Genomic DNA, 15866 nt, shown 5'->3' with positions numbered 1-15866 from the left:
GTGGTTATCACGTGATGCCCGGCCGTCCAGTCATGTTCGCGCTCCTCTCGTTGGTTCTTCTGCTTGCCAGTTGGCCTTTCGGGAAGGGTGGAGGATGAAGAGGCTGGGAGGGGAAGCACTCTGCTGACGTAAGCTTTTGTCCTGCTGACTGTTCGGTGATGGCCGTGTAGGGCGGTGCTTGCGGGTTGGTGAAGTCCTCGGCGCTGTGTAGGTGCGGATTTTATGCTTGTTAAAGCTATCCGGGCCTTTCCACGCAACATTCTATTGTGATTAAAAACAGTGCTTTGCATTAATTACCAAGTAATTAAAGGAAGACACTTTACAGTCAGAAAACTTGGGACTCCTGGGCACTGTACCATATTGGGCCTCAATATGTGAAATGACGGTGATTGTAAAAGGGTTTCGTAAAATGTGAAACTTTACATAAGCTGTTCTCTGCTTTACTTTTAATGTATGGAAATATGAAAGTTCGAAGTCTAAGAGTAGATGGCATTCATGTATGACTTCCTCCTTTCAACCTTCTGGGCTAACCCTTCATTTCTTGATGACTTTGCCCCTCGTGTTTCTTTCATTAGTTCTCAAGTTATCACTGGTTTTTGTATAAGGACTTCATTAACTCTGCATGAAAATAGGCTTTGCTGTTTCTCTAGTTTACATGATGGGAGACATGGCTGCTGTATTAGCTTTCCATAGGTTATGCTGTCGTACTAGATGAGTCCAAAATCTCAGTGGTTTACAGCAGGTTTTTTTGGTCACTCATTGATTAATATACGAGCTGGAAAATGGTGGAAGCTCTACTGTTTCTGTCTTCATTCTAGGATTCAGAAAAGGACTTTCATGAGTAAATACAGAAATATTGATTTGTATTATGAATTGCTTAAGTGAAACTTCGAACATTTTTAAACTCTTCAGAACTTACATGAATATTCTGCTTATTGGTAGATATCACTCAGAACCTGAGTTATGGGCTGTATTCAGTGACTATCTGTTGAGTGACTGAAGTAGCAACAGACCATCCTCTTTTTCTCTCTGGGTTTGCTAACTGCTCTGGATAAGGTTTAAAGCAACATCTCTTAAGGTATTCTTATATTTTTTTTGGCTGCCACAGCATGTGGAATCTTATCTCTCCCATGGGGATGGACCGTATATCCCCTGCAGTGGGAATGCGAGTGCTAACCTGTAAACCACCAGGAAGTTCCGCATCCTGAATATATTTTTAAATGCCTGAATTAGGTGAGAATATTGTGGAAATTAAGTAGAAGTGCAGGTTTTTAATGGGAAGCTCAAGAAGTAGGAATTAATCATCTTGGATAGGAGATCATCTCTGATGCTGGCAGGCAGGGCTAGCTTTATGGATGTGTCATCTGTGTGGTTGAATTTATTGTCATCTAGCTGCTAAGTTGTGTCCCACTCTTTTATGACCCCATGGACTGTAGCCGGCCAGGCTCCTCTATCCACGAGATTTTCCAGGCAAGAACACTAGAGTGGGTTGCCATTTCCTTCTCCAGGAGATCCTCCTGAGCCAGGGATTGAATCCATTAGCATTAGCAGGTGGATTCTTTACCACTGAGCCACTAGGGAGGCCCGAGTAGTTGAATAGGGCCCCATAATTGACTTAACTGTTCTGCTACTGCCATCTTGAAATTATTCATTAACAGGGGCCTGCATTTTTACTTGGAACTGAGGTTTACAAATTATTAGTTGATCCCGTTGACAGGTGTTAAAGAGGAAGATTAAATGTGCCAGTGTCGCTGTGGAATAGGGCGGGTCTTGGAGGGTGAGTGGATACTAAAGACAGCAGTTATATTGATAACAGTGGTAATGATGATGGTAGAACTTAACAGCAGCATACATTTACTGACTGTACTGTGTACTGCTTTAAGTGCTTTGTGTGTATTAATCCTTATAATTATCAGGAGGAAACTCTTGAACAGATGTCACTGAAGAATCTAAGCTACTCCATTTTGTTAACAGAAAAACTCCATTTAGTAAGGTTCCGGGAAAAGAGCCTTTGGAAATCCAAGAGCCTTTGGAAATCCCTTGACCTCACCCCACCGCCCACAAGCCAATCGGACCCCAGACCAAAATCTCCTGACTTAACGCTCAGGAACTTGTGGTCTACCTAGACGATAGGGACCAGTCAAGAACCAACACACAACCCTTCAAAAGAAAGTGACCAATCAGACCTTCCCCTACCTAGAAATCATTTTTTTCCATGTATACTCCCTATATAAGCAATGTAATCCAAAACCCGGGGCTCCTCCCTATAGCCGCAGTGTCGGTATCAGTGGGAGCCCCAGCTCGAGCTTGGTAATAAAAACTCTCTTGCTTTTGCATCGGATATCAGCTCCCTGGTGGTCATTGGGAGATTTCGCGACTTGGGCATAACAGTCACAGCTCAAATTTGAAGGCTATCAGACTGGAGAACAGGAAGAGCCAATGCTCCAGTTCAAATCTGAAGGCCATCTGCTTGAGAATTCCTTCTTCTTCTGTTCAAGCCATCAACTGATTGAATAAGGCCCACTCACATTATTGAGAGAAATCTGCTTTGTTAAAGTTGTAGGATAGATCAATATAGGACAATCAGTTGTACTCCATATACTACCAACAGATCATCAGAAAAACACCATTCACAATAATACCAAAAAATATGAAATACTTAGGGATAAATCTGGTAAAAACGTTACCCCAAAATTACAAAAATATTGCTGAGATAAGTAAGACCCAAATAAGTGGAGAGATACATTGTGTTCATAGATCAGAAGACAATATTGTCAAAATGATTACAGATTCAATAGTATGACAGTCAAAATCGTTAACAGCCTTTATTGTAGAAATTGATGAGATGATTCTAAGTCATACAGAAACTCAAAGATTTAGAATAACCAAAACGTTTTTTATAAAGAAAGAACTGTATAATATCACTTATGTGTGTAATCTAAAAAAATAGAACTAAATAGTGAATATAGCAAAAAGAAAGAAAAAACTGGAGGACTACAGTACCTGGTTTTTATTATAAGGCAACAGGAATCAAGATAGTGTGGTATCACAATAGATAAAAGTATATCAATGGAAAATATCCAGAAAGACACATACATAGACAATTAATCAGCAGATTTTCCACAAAGGTACAAAGGCAATTCAGTGGAGAAAGCATTAGCATCTTTTCAACAAATGGTGCTAGAACAATTGGATAGCCATATGCATACAGGCTTCCCAAGATGGCTCAGTGGTAAAGAATCTGCCCACAGTGCAAGAGATTCTGGTTTCAACCCTGGGTCGGGAAGATCCCCTGGAGGAGGGCATGGCAACACACTCCAGTATTCTTGCCTAGAAAATCTCACAGACAGAGGAGCCTGGTGGGCTACAGTCCATGGGGTCGCAAAGAGTTGGACAGGACTTGAGTGACTAAGCACACACATGCAAACAGAACAAAACTTGGGCCCACACCTCACACCAGACAAAATGTTTTGCTCAAAACGGATCATAGACCTAACTGAAATCCCAAATCTATACAACTTCTAGGAGAAAATACAAGAGAAAATGTATGACCTTGGGTTGAATTTCTTAGATATAACAGCAAAACATGACCCATTAAAGAGAAAAATGGAAATGGGACTTCATTAAAATTAAAAACTTCTGTTTTTCAAAAGGTTATTAAGAAAAGTCAAAATATAGACTAGGAAAAAGTATTTGTAGATCAGATCCATCTTATAACTCCAACACTATAAGTACACTGTTAGTTTATAATACTATAATATTTTGGCTTCCCTGGTGGCTCAGAGGTTAAAGCGTCTGACTCCAAAGCAGGAGACCCAGGTTCGATCCCTGGGTTGGGAAGATTCCCTGGAGAAGGAAATGGCAATCCACTCCAGTATTCTTGCCTGGAGAATCTCATGGGCAGAGGAGCCTGGTAGGCTACAGTCCACGGGGTCGCAAAGAGTCAGACACGACTGAGCGACTTCACTTTCACTATAATATTTTGGCCATTTGATGCAAAGAACTGACTCAATGGAGAAGACCCTGATGTTGGGAAAGATTGAAGGCAGGAGGAGAAGGGGACAACAGAGAATAAGATGGTTGGATGGCATCACCGACTTGATGGACGTGAGTTTGAGCAAGCTCTGGGAGTTGGTGTTGGACAGGGAAGCCTGGCGTGCTGCAGTCCATGGGGTTTCAAAGTCAGACAGGACTGAGCAACTGAACTGAAGTGATCCATAATGTATAAAGGAGATTCAAAACTCATAATTTAAAGAACCCAACTTTAAAATGTGCAAAAGACTTGAACTTATACTTCCCCAAATGGTTCTCAACATGGTTATTCATGAGATACCATTACCCACCTATTAGAATATCTAAAATCTGAAGAGTGCTACACTGTGTTGAAGAGTATGTGGAGAAACTAGAACTCTCATACACGGTTGATGGGAATGTACAATCATATAACTACTTTGGAAAACAGTTTGGCAATTTCTTAAAAAGTTAAGCTACATACCCACATTGGCTGCAGCCATTCTACACCTAGGAATGTATGCAAAAAGCAGAAGCATATATTCATAGATCTGTACTTGTTTTTCTGGCACTCTTCACTGTTCAGAGCAGTTTTTATTCATATTAGCGCCAAACTGGAAACAACCCACATGTCCACCAAAGGTGAATGGATAAGCCAATCATCGTATAAACATACTCAGCAATACAAAAGAGTCAACTGATACATGAAACAGTGTGGATGAATCTCAAAATAATTGTGCTGCATGAAATAAGCCAGACCAAAAATAGTACATTCTGTATGACTCCATTTCTTTAACATTCTGGAAAGTGCAAACAAATCTATAGTGACAGAAAATAAGATCAGTTGTTTCCTAGGAAATGAGGTTGTGTGGGCAGAATTAGAGGTGCAAAGAAACTTTTAAAGCTGATGGATGTGTTCATAATCTTGATCCTAGTAATGGTTTCTCAGGTGTACAAATATGTCAGATCTCATCGAAATTGTACACTTTAAATATATGCAGTTTACGGAATGTCAAATATACCACCATAAACTTGTTTTTAAAAATGTGACCATATCACGATACATATTATACATAGAAGGTTAATTCTTTGGATTGTCTTTCATTAACCTTCTGCTTAATGAAACAAAACACAATCTTTTGTTTTACTTGAAATTTACTTGATTTATAATGTTGTGTTAGTTTCAGATGTACAGCAAACTGATTCAGATAAACTCAAATATATGTAAGAATATATATTCTTTTTTAGAATCCTTCCCATTATAGGTTATTACAAGATACTAAATATAGTTCCCCGGGGTATACAGTAGGTCCCTGTTGTTTATCTATTTTATGTATAGTAGTGTCTGTTAATCCCAAACTCCCAATTTATCCGTCCTTCCCACCCCTTTTCCCTTTTGGTAACCATAAGTTTGTTTACTTTGTCGGCAAAACACAATCTTAAAAACACATAGGCTAAACGTTGATTTCATTCTTCCATTTTTCCAGTGGCACCACGGCACAATGTCATAGCTGTCGGTGTGGCTGTTTCAGGTAACAAACGATGGGTAGGGTAAGGGAGTTCAAGAAGGTAAGGTTTGGAAAAAGAACGAGAGGGGCACTTTACAGGAACAGATCACCTTTAATGAGGTGAGATTAGTGAGCTGCTGCACTAACCCAATCCCATGGACAAAGGAGCCTGGTCGGCTGCAGTCGAGGGGGTCGCTAAGAGTCGGACACGACTGAGCGACTTCACTTTCACCTTTCACTTTCATGCATTGGAGAAGGAAATGGCAACCCACTCCAGTGTTCTTGCCTGGAGAATCCCAGGGACGGGGGAGCCTGGTGGGCTGCCATCTATGGGGTCGCACAGAGTCGGACACGACTGAAGTGACTTAGCAGCAGCAGCACTAACCCAAGAAATGAGTAAGTATACATAGTCATATATGTAGACATTAACTGTCTTAAGGGGGCCTGTTCGTCTCCAAGGTCGTTCCGGCTAGTTCTCTCTCAACCGGCTGGGGCAAGGAATTCTGGAGATTAGCCAGAGGCTGGGACCGGCTGGGAGCTGGGTGTAATCAACCTTAATGTCCATTTTTTTTTCCCTTCCGGTGAGAGAGTTCTGTTTTGCATAGAATAGTGGGGAGGACCCGGAGGGAAGTTTTAACTCCAGGCTATTTTGAGCCGTGTAACTTTCCTTCATAGGGAACAACAGAGAATGCTTTTAATTTCATTTGCTCCAGAGTGGCCTCACCTAAGCACGCATAGCTCAGTATGTGATTCTCCACCCACTCGTGAAAGGTGGAAACGGGAGCAACCTCCTTTGTGCGTGGGAAAGCACACAAGATGCAACAATCCAGCCAGAGCTCAGCTCAAGACTCGACATCTGCAAGGAAAATTCAGTTCTATAGAAAATAATGAGGGCGCCCAGATCCTGGGGTCCAGAAGGGTTTTGGGTAATGGCTTTGGGGAAAAAAAAAAAGGCGCATGCTCTGGCCTAAAGCCCCACTTCCGTCCGGGTTACGTTCCCGCGCCGGCAGTGACACTGCTTTCCGGTCCGGCGCAGGCCTTATCCCCCGCACTTTCGGTCCGGCTCCCCAGCGTCCTTCCGCTGTCCTCTGACCCGCTGCCGAGCGCCCGTGCAGCAGGCGGTATAGTCTCCCCAGGGGCGCACCTGTAGGCTGGGCAGTGCGGTCTGTAGTCCTTCTCCTCCCTGGAGTTCCAGGGGCGCGGTAAACCCTCTGGTGCCGAACCACCCGCTGCGGCCTTCCGCTAGTTCGGCTAGAGCCGCCTTTGAACCCCGAAGGCCGGGTGCTCACACTTCGACCCCGTGGCGGGCTGATCGTCCGCCTCTAGGGGGCGTTCGTGCGCCCAGCGCCCTCTTCATAATTGAGGTCCCAGGTGTTTTGACTCCGCCGCTGCGCTGCAGTCGGGCTCGTTTCCTCTCACGGCTTACTCAGGACCTTCAAACACCGGCTGCTTTCCCTCCCCGTCCAGCTAGCCGAAGATGCCCGCTGGTGTGTCTTGGACGTCTTACCTGAAAATGTTCGCCGCCAGCCTCCTGGCCATGTGCGCCGGCGCCGAGGTGGTGCATAGGTACTACCGACCAGACCTGGTGAGTGCTGGAGAATCCTTGCCCCTCATTCCTGGACCACTTCATTTTAACAGCGGTAAAGTTCAGTTCAGTCGCTCAGTCATGTCCAACTCTTTGCGACCCCATGGACTGCTGCACGCCAGTCTTCCCTGTCCGTCACTAACTCCAGGAGCTTGCTCAAACTCATGTCCATCAAGTGGTGATGCCATCCAACCATCTCACCCTCTGTCATCCCCTTCGCCTACCTTCAATCTTTCCCAGCATTAGGGTCTTTTCCAATCAGTGAGTTCTTTGCATCAGGTGGCCAGTGTATTGCAGTTTCAGCTTCAACATCAGTCCTTCCAGTGAATATTCAGGACTGATTTCCTTTAGGATTGACTGATCTCCTTGCAATCCAAGGGACTCTTAAGAGTCTTCTCCAGCACCACAGTTCAAATCATCAGTTCTTTGGTGCTCAGCTTTCTTTATCATCCAACTTTCACATCCATACATGGTTCCTGGAAAAATCATAGCTTTGACTAGACGGACCTTTCTCAGCAAAGGTATGTCTCTACTTTTTAATATGCTGGCTAGGTTGCTCATAGCTTTTCTTCAAGGAGCAAATGTCTTTTAATTTCATGGCTGCAGTCACTATCTGCAGTGATTTTGGAGCCCAAGAAAATAAAGTCTCTCACTGTTTCCATTGTTTCCCCATCTATTTGCCATGAAGTGATGGGACCGGATGTCATAATCTGAGTTGTTTGAATGTTGAGTTTTAAGCCAGCTTTTTCACTCTCCTCTTTCACTTTCATCCAGAGGTCTTTAGTTCCTCTTTGCTTTCTGCTGTGGTGTTGTCAGCGTATCTGAGGTTATTGATGTTTCTCCCGGCAGTCTTGATTCCAGTTGTGCTTCAGCCCTGCATTTCACATAATGTACTCTGCATATGAGTTAAATAAGCAGGGTGACAATATCCTGCCTTGACATATTCCTTTCCCAATTTGGAACCAGTCCATTGTTCCCTGCCTGGTTCTAACTGTTGCTTCTTGACCTGCATACAGATTTTTTAGGAGGCAGGTCAGATGGCCTGGTATTCCCATCTCTTGAAGAATTTACCACAGATTGTTGTGATCCACACAGTCAAAGGTTTTGGCATAGTCAATAAAGCAGAAATAGATGTTTTTCTGGAACTCACTTGCTTTTTCTATGATCCAGTGGATGTTGACAATTTGATCTCTGGTTCCTCTGCCTTTTCTAAATCCAGCTTGAATATCTGGAAGGTCTTGGTTCATGTACTGTTGAAGCCTTGTTTGGAGAATTTTGAGCATTACTTTTCTAGCATGTGAGATGAGTGCAATTGTGCGGTAAACACTCTTTGGCATTGCCTTTCTTTGGGATTGGAATGAAAACTGACCTTTTCCAGTCCTGTGGCCCCTGCTAAGTTTTCCAAATTTGCTGGCATATTGAGTGCAGCACTTTCACAGCGTCATCTTTTAGGATTTGAAATAGCTCAGCTGGAATTCCATCACCTCCACTAGCTTTGTTTGTACTGATGCTTCCTAAGGCCCACTTGACTTCGGACTCCAGGATGTGTGGCTCTAGGTGAGTGAGCACACTATCGTGGTTATGTAAGTCATTAAGATCTTTTTTGTATAGTTCTTTTGTGTATTATTGCCACCTCTTCTTAATATCTTCTGCTTCTGTTAGGTCCCTACCATTTCTGTCCTTTATTATGCCCATCTTTGCATGAAATGTTCCCTTGGTATCTCTTAATTTTCTTGAAGAAATCTCTAGTCTTTCCCATTCTATTGTTTTCCTCTATTTTTTTGTGTTGATCACTTAGGAAGGCTTTCTTATCTCTCCTTGCTATTTTTGGAACTCTGCAAAAGTGATGTTGAAATTAGGATTGCATCTGCCTGGGGCCTAAAACCTTACAGTGGCATCTTGTTGCCATTAGAGCAGTACATGGCCTGCTCTTAAAACAGTCTTATGCAGTTTTGAGGTTTTACTGGGTCTGTCACTTGCCTGCCACTGACCTTATCTTCTCCTCTTTCTTCTTTGTTCCCTCTGTTGCAGCCACACACACTTCCTTGCTGTTTCTCCAATTCATCAAGCCTGTCCCCACCTCAGGGTCATGCTCTTTTTCTTCTCGGAATGCTTCCCCCCCCCCCACCCCCCAGATTTTGTTTTGGTTTACTTCTTCAGAACTTTAAAGTCTCTGCTCAGATCTGATCTCCTCCAGCAATGAGTGTTCTTTGTATGCCCCCCCCCCCCAAAATTCCTCTTGTGCTCTTCCGTCTTAGTCCTTCGTTTCGGATAGAGCACTTGTCACAATTTGCAGTAATCTTATTCATTTGTCTCTTTACTTGTTCTTTGTTTCTTCCAGTAGAGTATAATTTCCAGGGTGGGGAGACTGCCTGTCTGGTTTGCTCTCCTGTCTCAATCATCTAGAAAAGATCTTAGAGTGTAGTAGATGCCCAGTAAATATTTCTTGAATGAAGGAGTGAATGTAGGCCTTCAAAGGAGGGAAGAATTTAATAAGCGTTCTTTGGATTAGAACTGGCAACTGGAGATACTTCTGAGGAGTTACAGTCCTGGGAAGATGGAGGCAAGGAAGTACAGTGCAAATAATTACAGGAGTGTGCTTGGTGTTTTATGCTATGGATGTGAGTGGGCTTCCCTGGTGGCTCAGTGGTAAAGAATCCACCTGCCGTGCACGAGACACAGGAGACCTGGGTTGGGAGGATTCCCTAGAAGAGGGCATGGCAACCTACTCCAGTATTCTTACCTGGAGAATCCCATGGACAGAGGAGCCTGGTGGGCAACAGTACATAGAGTTGCAGAGAGTTGGACACGACTGAAAGCAACTTCGTACAGCACACAAAGACTAAAAGTGAAAAATCCCCCCACTGACGACCCCCTTTCTCCGGTCTGCTGCCCAGTGTAACTACCATTTGTTGGCTGGTATAGTCGTCCAGATTTTTACACACACACACAGAGTTTATGGGGTGCTTTTTCCTCATACAAATAGAAACTCATATACATGTTTCTCTGTGGAGTCCTTGTTTTGGTTAACGACTGTTTGGATAGATTTGTTTATTTTTTATTTTTATTTTTTTTTAGATTTGTTTATATTAATAGCTTTTTTCTTTCTGGTCATTGAATAGTATTTCATAGTATAGATATTCCATATATTATTTACTCAATTCTCTGCGGACATTTAGTTGGTATCTAGGTTTTGTGCAAACAATGTGGCAGTAGCTCTTTCTTACCACTTTAGACTGCTTCTCTTGAATTTTAGGGAATCATCAAGGATAGTTAGTAGAGACAGGAAGGGGTAAGAACCTTCCACAGAAAAGCAGTTTGTTTGGTCTTTAGCTTGTGCAGGAATAGACATCAAACAGGTTTCACAAAGAGAGGAATGCCTGGGAGTTGACACCTCATTCTCCCATCTCATCAGCAAGAACGTTCAAGGATTGTTACCAGCAGCTGCCTGGACCTTGGGAGGAGGTGGCATGGGACAGGAATCTCTAGAAGGGGCATATTGACGTGTCCCAGGCCACCTCATCCTGACTGGGTGGTGACATCGGCAGTGGGGGACCTCTGTAGGGACTTGATGACCAGGGCTGGCAGGCTGTGTGTAGGAGGCTGTTGGCTTTACTAACACTTAAGGGATTTATGTTCTTTTATCTGTGTCTGTTGGTATTGTTCCAGCAGGTATTGTCACTATTGTAACTATCACCAGCCTTTGCAGGAGTCTTTCAGCCTATACAGCTAGAAGTCGGGGTGCATTTCAGAGCAGAGGAGACCAGGAGGGCTGCCTGGGGCTTGTGCTCAGTGCTGTCTTAAGGCAGAAGCTCTAAGGCAGTTGTCCCTGAGCTCCAGGCTTTGTACCGGTACCTCCCGTCAGATCAGCAACAGCATTCGATTAAGAAATTAGGTGCACAATAAATGTAATGTGCTTGAATCATCCTGAAATCATCTCCCCCCACCCCCCACCCCCCACCCCTGAGCTGTGGAAAAATTGTCTTCTACAGAATCAGTCCCTGGTGCCAGGAAGGTTTGGGACTGCTGCCTTAAGGGCACCTTTTCCTAGTCGTCCAGTCCAGGAGCAGATTCAAAGACTCGAGGCAGATGTTCTCTCCTGGAATTGAATGTTTTCTCCTCAGGCTTCCCTTTTGCATTTCCTTCTCCCATGGCATTACTTTTACTTGTTCTGTTTTTCTTAACTTATCATCTGTTTAATATTGGAGTCATAGTAGGTCAAAAGACAGTCTCTGGACTCATTTTAAAGCACTATTTTTTTTTATTGTTGTTGATCATAATTTTTTTTCATCCTGAATCATTTTAAGTAAAGTGCACTTTAGACATTTTGAATTTTACGTTTCTGAATTAAAATATTGAAAGCCTTTCTCTACACCACTTACTATGATATTTTCTTTTTTTGACATCTTAATTAATTTTGTTTTGGAGTGTAGCCAGTTAACAATGTGATAGTTTCAGGTAGACAGCAGAGGGACTCAGCCATATATCTACATGTATCCATTCTCCCCCAAACTCCTTTCCATATACTATTGAGCAAAGTTCCTTGTTAAAGCATTTATTTTGGCTGTCTCCAAAAATAGCCATATATACAAAAACTGCTATTTAGGTCCTGTGCCAACATTGCTAACTTTTAATGCCAAAATCATATTAAAATTGGTTATGTATTTAGTATGTAAATAAGTGCTTTCTTTTAATCGAAGTTGAATTGTCACTTTAGCCAAACAGTGGAAACAATCCAAATAAATATCCATTAATTGGTGAGTGGATAAATAAATGGATCCATTTGTTTGTATCCATGTGAATAAATGGATACATGGTGAGTGGATAAATAAATACAATGGAGTATTTTTTGGTCCTAAAAGGAAGTATTGATATAGGTGACAATATGGATGAATCTTGGAAACATGCTAAGTGAAAAAAACTAGTCATGAAAGACTGCATGTTGTGTGATACATTTATATGAAATGTTCAGAAGAGGCATGCCTATAGACAGGGCAGTGGCTTGGTGATGGTGATGGTGGTGCGAGGGTTGTGTGGAAATGGGGATGACTGCTAACGGGTTTGGGGTTTCTTTTTGGGGTGATGAAATGTTCTCTAAATTTATTAGAGTGGTGGATGTGCAACTTTGTGGCTATACCAAAGGTATTGAATATTTAAATAGGTGGTATTTAAACCATACCACACCAATATTTAAACCATACCATGCTTTGTGAATTGTTATCTTACTAAAGCTGTTACAAATTTTTGAGAAGTCACCTTTCTTGAAGGCAGTGTTGTAATTTTTTTTCCCTACTGCTTTATGCTTTGCACATAGTAGGCACTGTTTCTTAACAAATGAATTGATTCCTAATACTTGTTTTCTGACTAGGCATGTAAGAGAAGTCAGTAAATAGTGCAGGAAAGAATTTCCCAATGTGGGAAACCTTGTTCAAATTTGTGGACTGTCAATTGATATTGATGCAAACTTTCTGTGAGTCCTTTAGTACTTAAGCTGTAGCCATGGTGATAGCTGTAAACAGAGGACTAGAAAGTAACTTAGATCAATAGCAGGTCCTCATATTTATCATTGAGTGGCAGGGAGCTTTTGTTCTTTTTTACTTTTTACTTTCTTTGATGTTTTTCAGGTCACATTCACAGTGTAAAAAAGCACGGCTCTCTGTATATTTCATTTTTGTATTTTATAGACAATACCTGAAATTCCACCCAAACCTGGAGAACTTAAAACAGAGCTTTTGGGACTGAAAGAACGACAACAGGAACATCAAAATTCAACTCTGCCAAGAACTCTGTGAATGAGAATTAAATATATATTTTTAGAATTTAATGAGTGAAATTGTTTGTGTTTAAGCACCTAATACAAACTGCAAGAGAAGTGCTCAGTAGATGTTAACTGATTTAGTTATGGTTTGACCAGGTAATCTTGAAAACTGCCAGTTTATATCATCAGCTTCTGTAGTTTGATAGATACCCAGAGTGTAGTTTCAGTCTCTTGCCCTTGTAACTTTGGCTTATTTCTCTGAATAAGCTTGACTATAATGGCAAATGTGGATTATAAATTAACTATAATAAAAGTCTGACCACTTCCAATTTGCCTTGATTCATGGACCTGACATTCCAGGTTCCTATGCAATATTGCTCTTCACAGCATCGGACCTTGCTTCTATCACCAGTCACATCCACAGCTGGGTATTGTTTTTGCTTTGGCTCCATCCCTTCATTCTTTCTGGAGTTATTTCTCCACTGATCTCCAGTAGCATGTTGGGCACCTACTGACCTGGGGAGTTTCTCTTTCAGTATCCTATCATTTTGCCTTGTCCTACTGTTCATGGGGTTCTCAAGGCAAGAATACTGAAGTGGTTTGCCATTCCTTTCTCCACTGGACCACATTCTGTCAGGCCTCTCCACCATGACCCACCCATCTTGGGTGGCCCCACGGGCATGGCTTAGTTTCATTGAGTTAGACAAGGCTGTGGTCCTAGTGTGATTAGATTGACTAGTTTTCTGTGAGTATGGTTTCAGTGTGTCTGCCCTCTGATGCCCTCTTACAACACCTACCATCTTACTTGGGTTTCTCTTACGTGGGGTATCTCTTCACGGCTGCTCCAGCAAAGCGCAGCCATTTCTCCTTAGGTCCATGAATCAAGGCAAATTGAAAGTGGTCAAACAACAGATGGCAAGAGTGAACGTTGACATTCTAGGAATCAGCGAACTAAAATGGACTGAAATGGGTGAATTTAACTCAAATGACCATTATATCTACTACTGCAGACAGGAATCCCTTATAAGAAATGGAGTAGCCATCATGGTCAACAAAAGAGTCCGAAATGCAGTTCTTGGATGCAATCTCAAAAACGACAGAATGATCTCTGTTCGTTTCCAAGGCAAACCATTCAATATCATAGTAATCCAAGTATATGCCCCAATCAGTAACGCTGAAGAAGCTGAAGTTGAATGGTTCTGTGAAGACCTACAAGACCTTTTAGAACTAACACCCAAAAAAGATGTCCTTTTCATTAGAGGGGACTGGAATGCAAAAGTAGGAAGTCAAGAAACACCTGGAGTAACAGGCAAATTTGGCCTTGGAATGCGGAATGAAGCAGGGCAAAGACTAATAGAGTTTTGCCAAGAAAATGCACTGGTCATAGCAAACACCCTCTTCCAACAACACAAGACTCTATATATAAACATCACCAGATGGTCAGCACCGAAATCTTTGCAGCCAAAGTTGGAGAAGCTCTATACAGTCAACAAAAACAAGACCAGGAGCTGACTGTGGCTCAGATCATGAAATCCTTATTGCCAAATTCAGACTTAAATTGAAGACAGTAGGGAAAACCACTAGACCATTCAGGTATGACCTAAATCAAATCCCTTGTGATTATATAGTAGAAGTGAGAAATAGATTTAAGGGTCTAGATCTGATAGATAGAGTGTCTGATGAACTATGGACTGAAGTTTGTGACAATGTACAGGAGACAGGGATCAAGACCATCCCCACGGAAAAGAAATGCAAAAAAGCAAAATGGCTGTCTGGGGAGGCCTTACAGATAGCTGTGAAAAGAAGAGAAGCAAAAAGCAAAGGAGAAAAGGAAAGATATAAGCATCTGAATGCAGAGTTCCAAAGAATAGCAAGAAGAGATATGAAAGCCTTCCTCAGTGATCAATGCAAAGAAATCAAGGAAAACAACAGAATGGGAAAGACTGGAGATCTCTTCAAGAAAATTAGAGATACCAAGGGAACATTTCATGCAAAGATGGGCTCGATAAAGGACAGAAATGGTATGGACCTAATAGAAGCAGAAGATATTAAGAAGAGGTGGCAAGAATACACAGAAGAACTGTACAAAAAAGATCTTCACGACACAGATAATCACAATGGTGTGGTGATCACTCACCTAGAACCAGACATCCTGGAATGTGAGGGCAAGTGGGTCTTAGAAAGCATCACTATGAACAAAGCTAGTGGAGGTGATAGCATTGCAGCTGAGCTATTTCAAATCCTGAAAGATGATGCTATGAAAGTGCTGCACTCAGTATGCCAGCAAATTTGGAAAACTTAGCAGTGGCCACAGGACTGGAAAAGGTCAGTTTTCATTCCAATCCCAAAGAAAGGCAATGCCAAAGAATGCTCAAACTACCACACAATTGCACTCATCTCACATGCTAGTAAAGTAATGCTCAAAATTCTCCAAGCCAGGCTTCAACAATACATGAACCATGAACTTCCAGATGTTCAAGCTGGATTTAGAAAAGGCAGAGGAACCAGAGATCAAATTGCCAAGATCCACTGGATCATCAAAAAAGCAAGAGAGTTCCAGAAAAACATCTATCTCTGCTTTATTGACTATGCCAAAGCCTTTGACTGTGTGGATCACAATAAACTGTGGAAAATTCCGAAAGAGATGGGAATACCAGACTTCTTGAGAAATCTATATGCAGGTCAGGAAGCAACAGTTACAACTGGACATGAAACAACAGACCAGTTCCAAATAGGAAAAGGAGTACGTCACGGCTGTATATTGTCACCCTGCTTATTTAACTTCTATGCAGAGTACATCATAAGAAACGCTGGGCTGGAAGAAGCACAAGCTGGAATCAAGATTGCCAGGAGAAATATCAATAACCTCAGATATACAGATGACACCACCCTTATGGCAGAAAGTGAAGAGGAACTAAAAAGCCTCTTGATGAAAGTGAAAGAGGAGAGTGAAAAAGTTGGCTTAAAGCTCAACATTCAGAAAACTAAGATCATGGCATCTGGT

General features: G+C 42.1%; 1 protein-coding gene and 1 non-coding gene across 5 annotated transcripts; both read left to right on the top strand.

Moving 5' to 3' along the window:
• On the top strand, nt 70-13184 carry C5H12orf73 (chromosome 5 C12orf73 homolog). Of its 4 annotated transcripts, none has more exons than XM_005680546.3 (3): nt 70-128; nt 6987-7104; nt 12789-13184. In XM_005680546.3, the coding sequence occupies exons 2-3, from the start codon at nt 6997-6999 to the stop codon at nt 12894-12896; spliced, it is 216 nt and encodes a 71-aa protein (XP_005680603.1). In that variant the 5' UTR covers nt 70-128; nt 6987-6996; the 3' UTR covers nt 12897-13184. The 4 variants fall into 4 exon arrangements, with proteins under 4 accessions (XP_005680603.1, XP_005680602.1, XP_005680604.1 ...); XM_005680545.3 differs by having other exon boundaries at nt 105-211; XM_005680547.3 differs by lacking the exon at nt 70-128 and adding an exon at nt 131-207.
• Nucleotides 3769-3840, top strand: TRNAW-CCA. Its single transcript has one exon. It is a non-coding gene; the product is annotated as a tRNA-Trp (tRNA).

The sequence above is a fragment of the Capra hircus genome, chromosome 5 (genome assembly GCF_001704415.2).
Source record: "Capra hircus breed San Clemente chromosome 5, ASM170441v1, whole genome shotgun sequence".
Taxonomy (NCBI): Eukaryota; Metazoa; Chordata; class Mammalia; order Artiodactyla; family Bovidae; genus Capra; species Capra hircus.
This window is presented reverse-complemented; position numbering and strand designations above follow the sequence as displayed.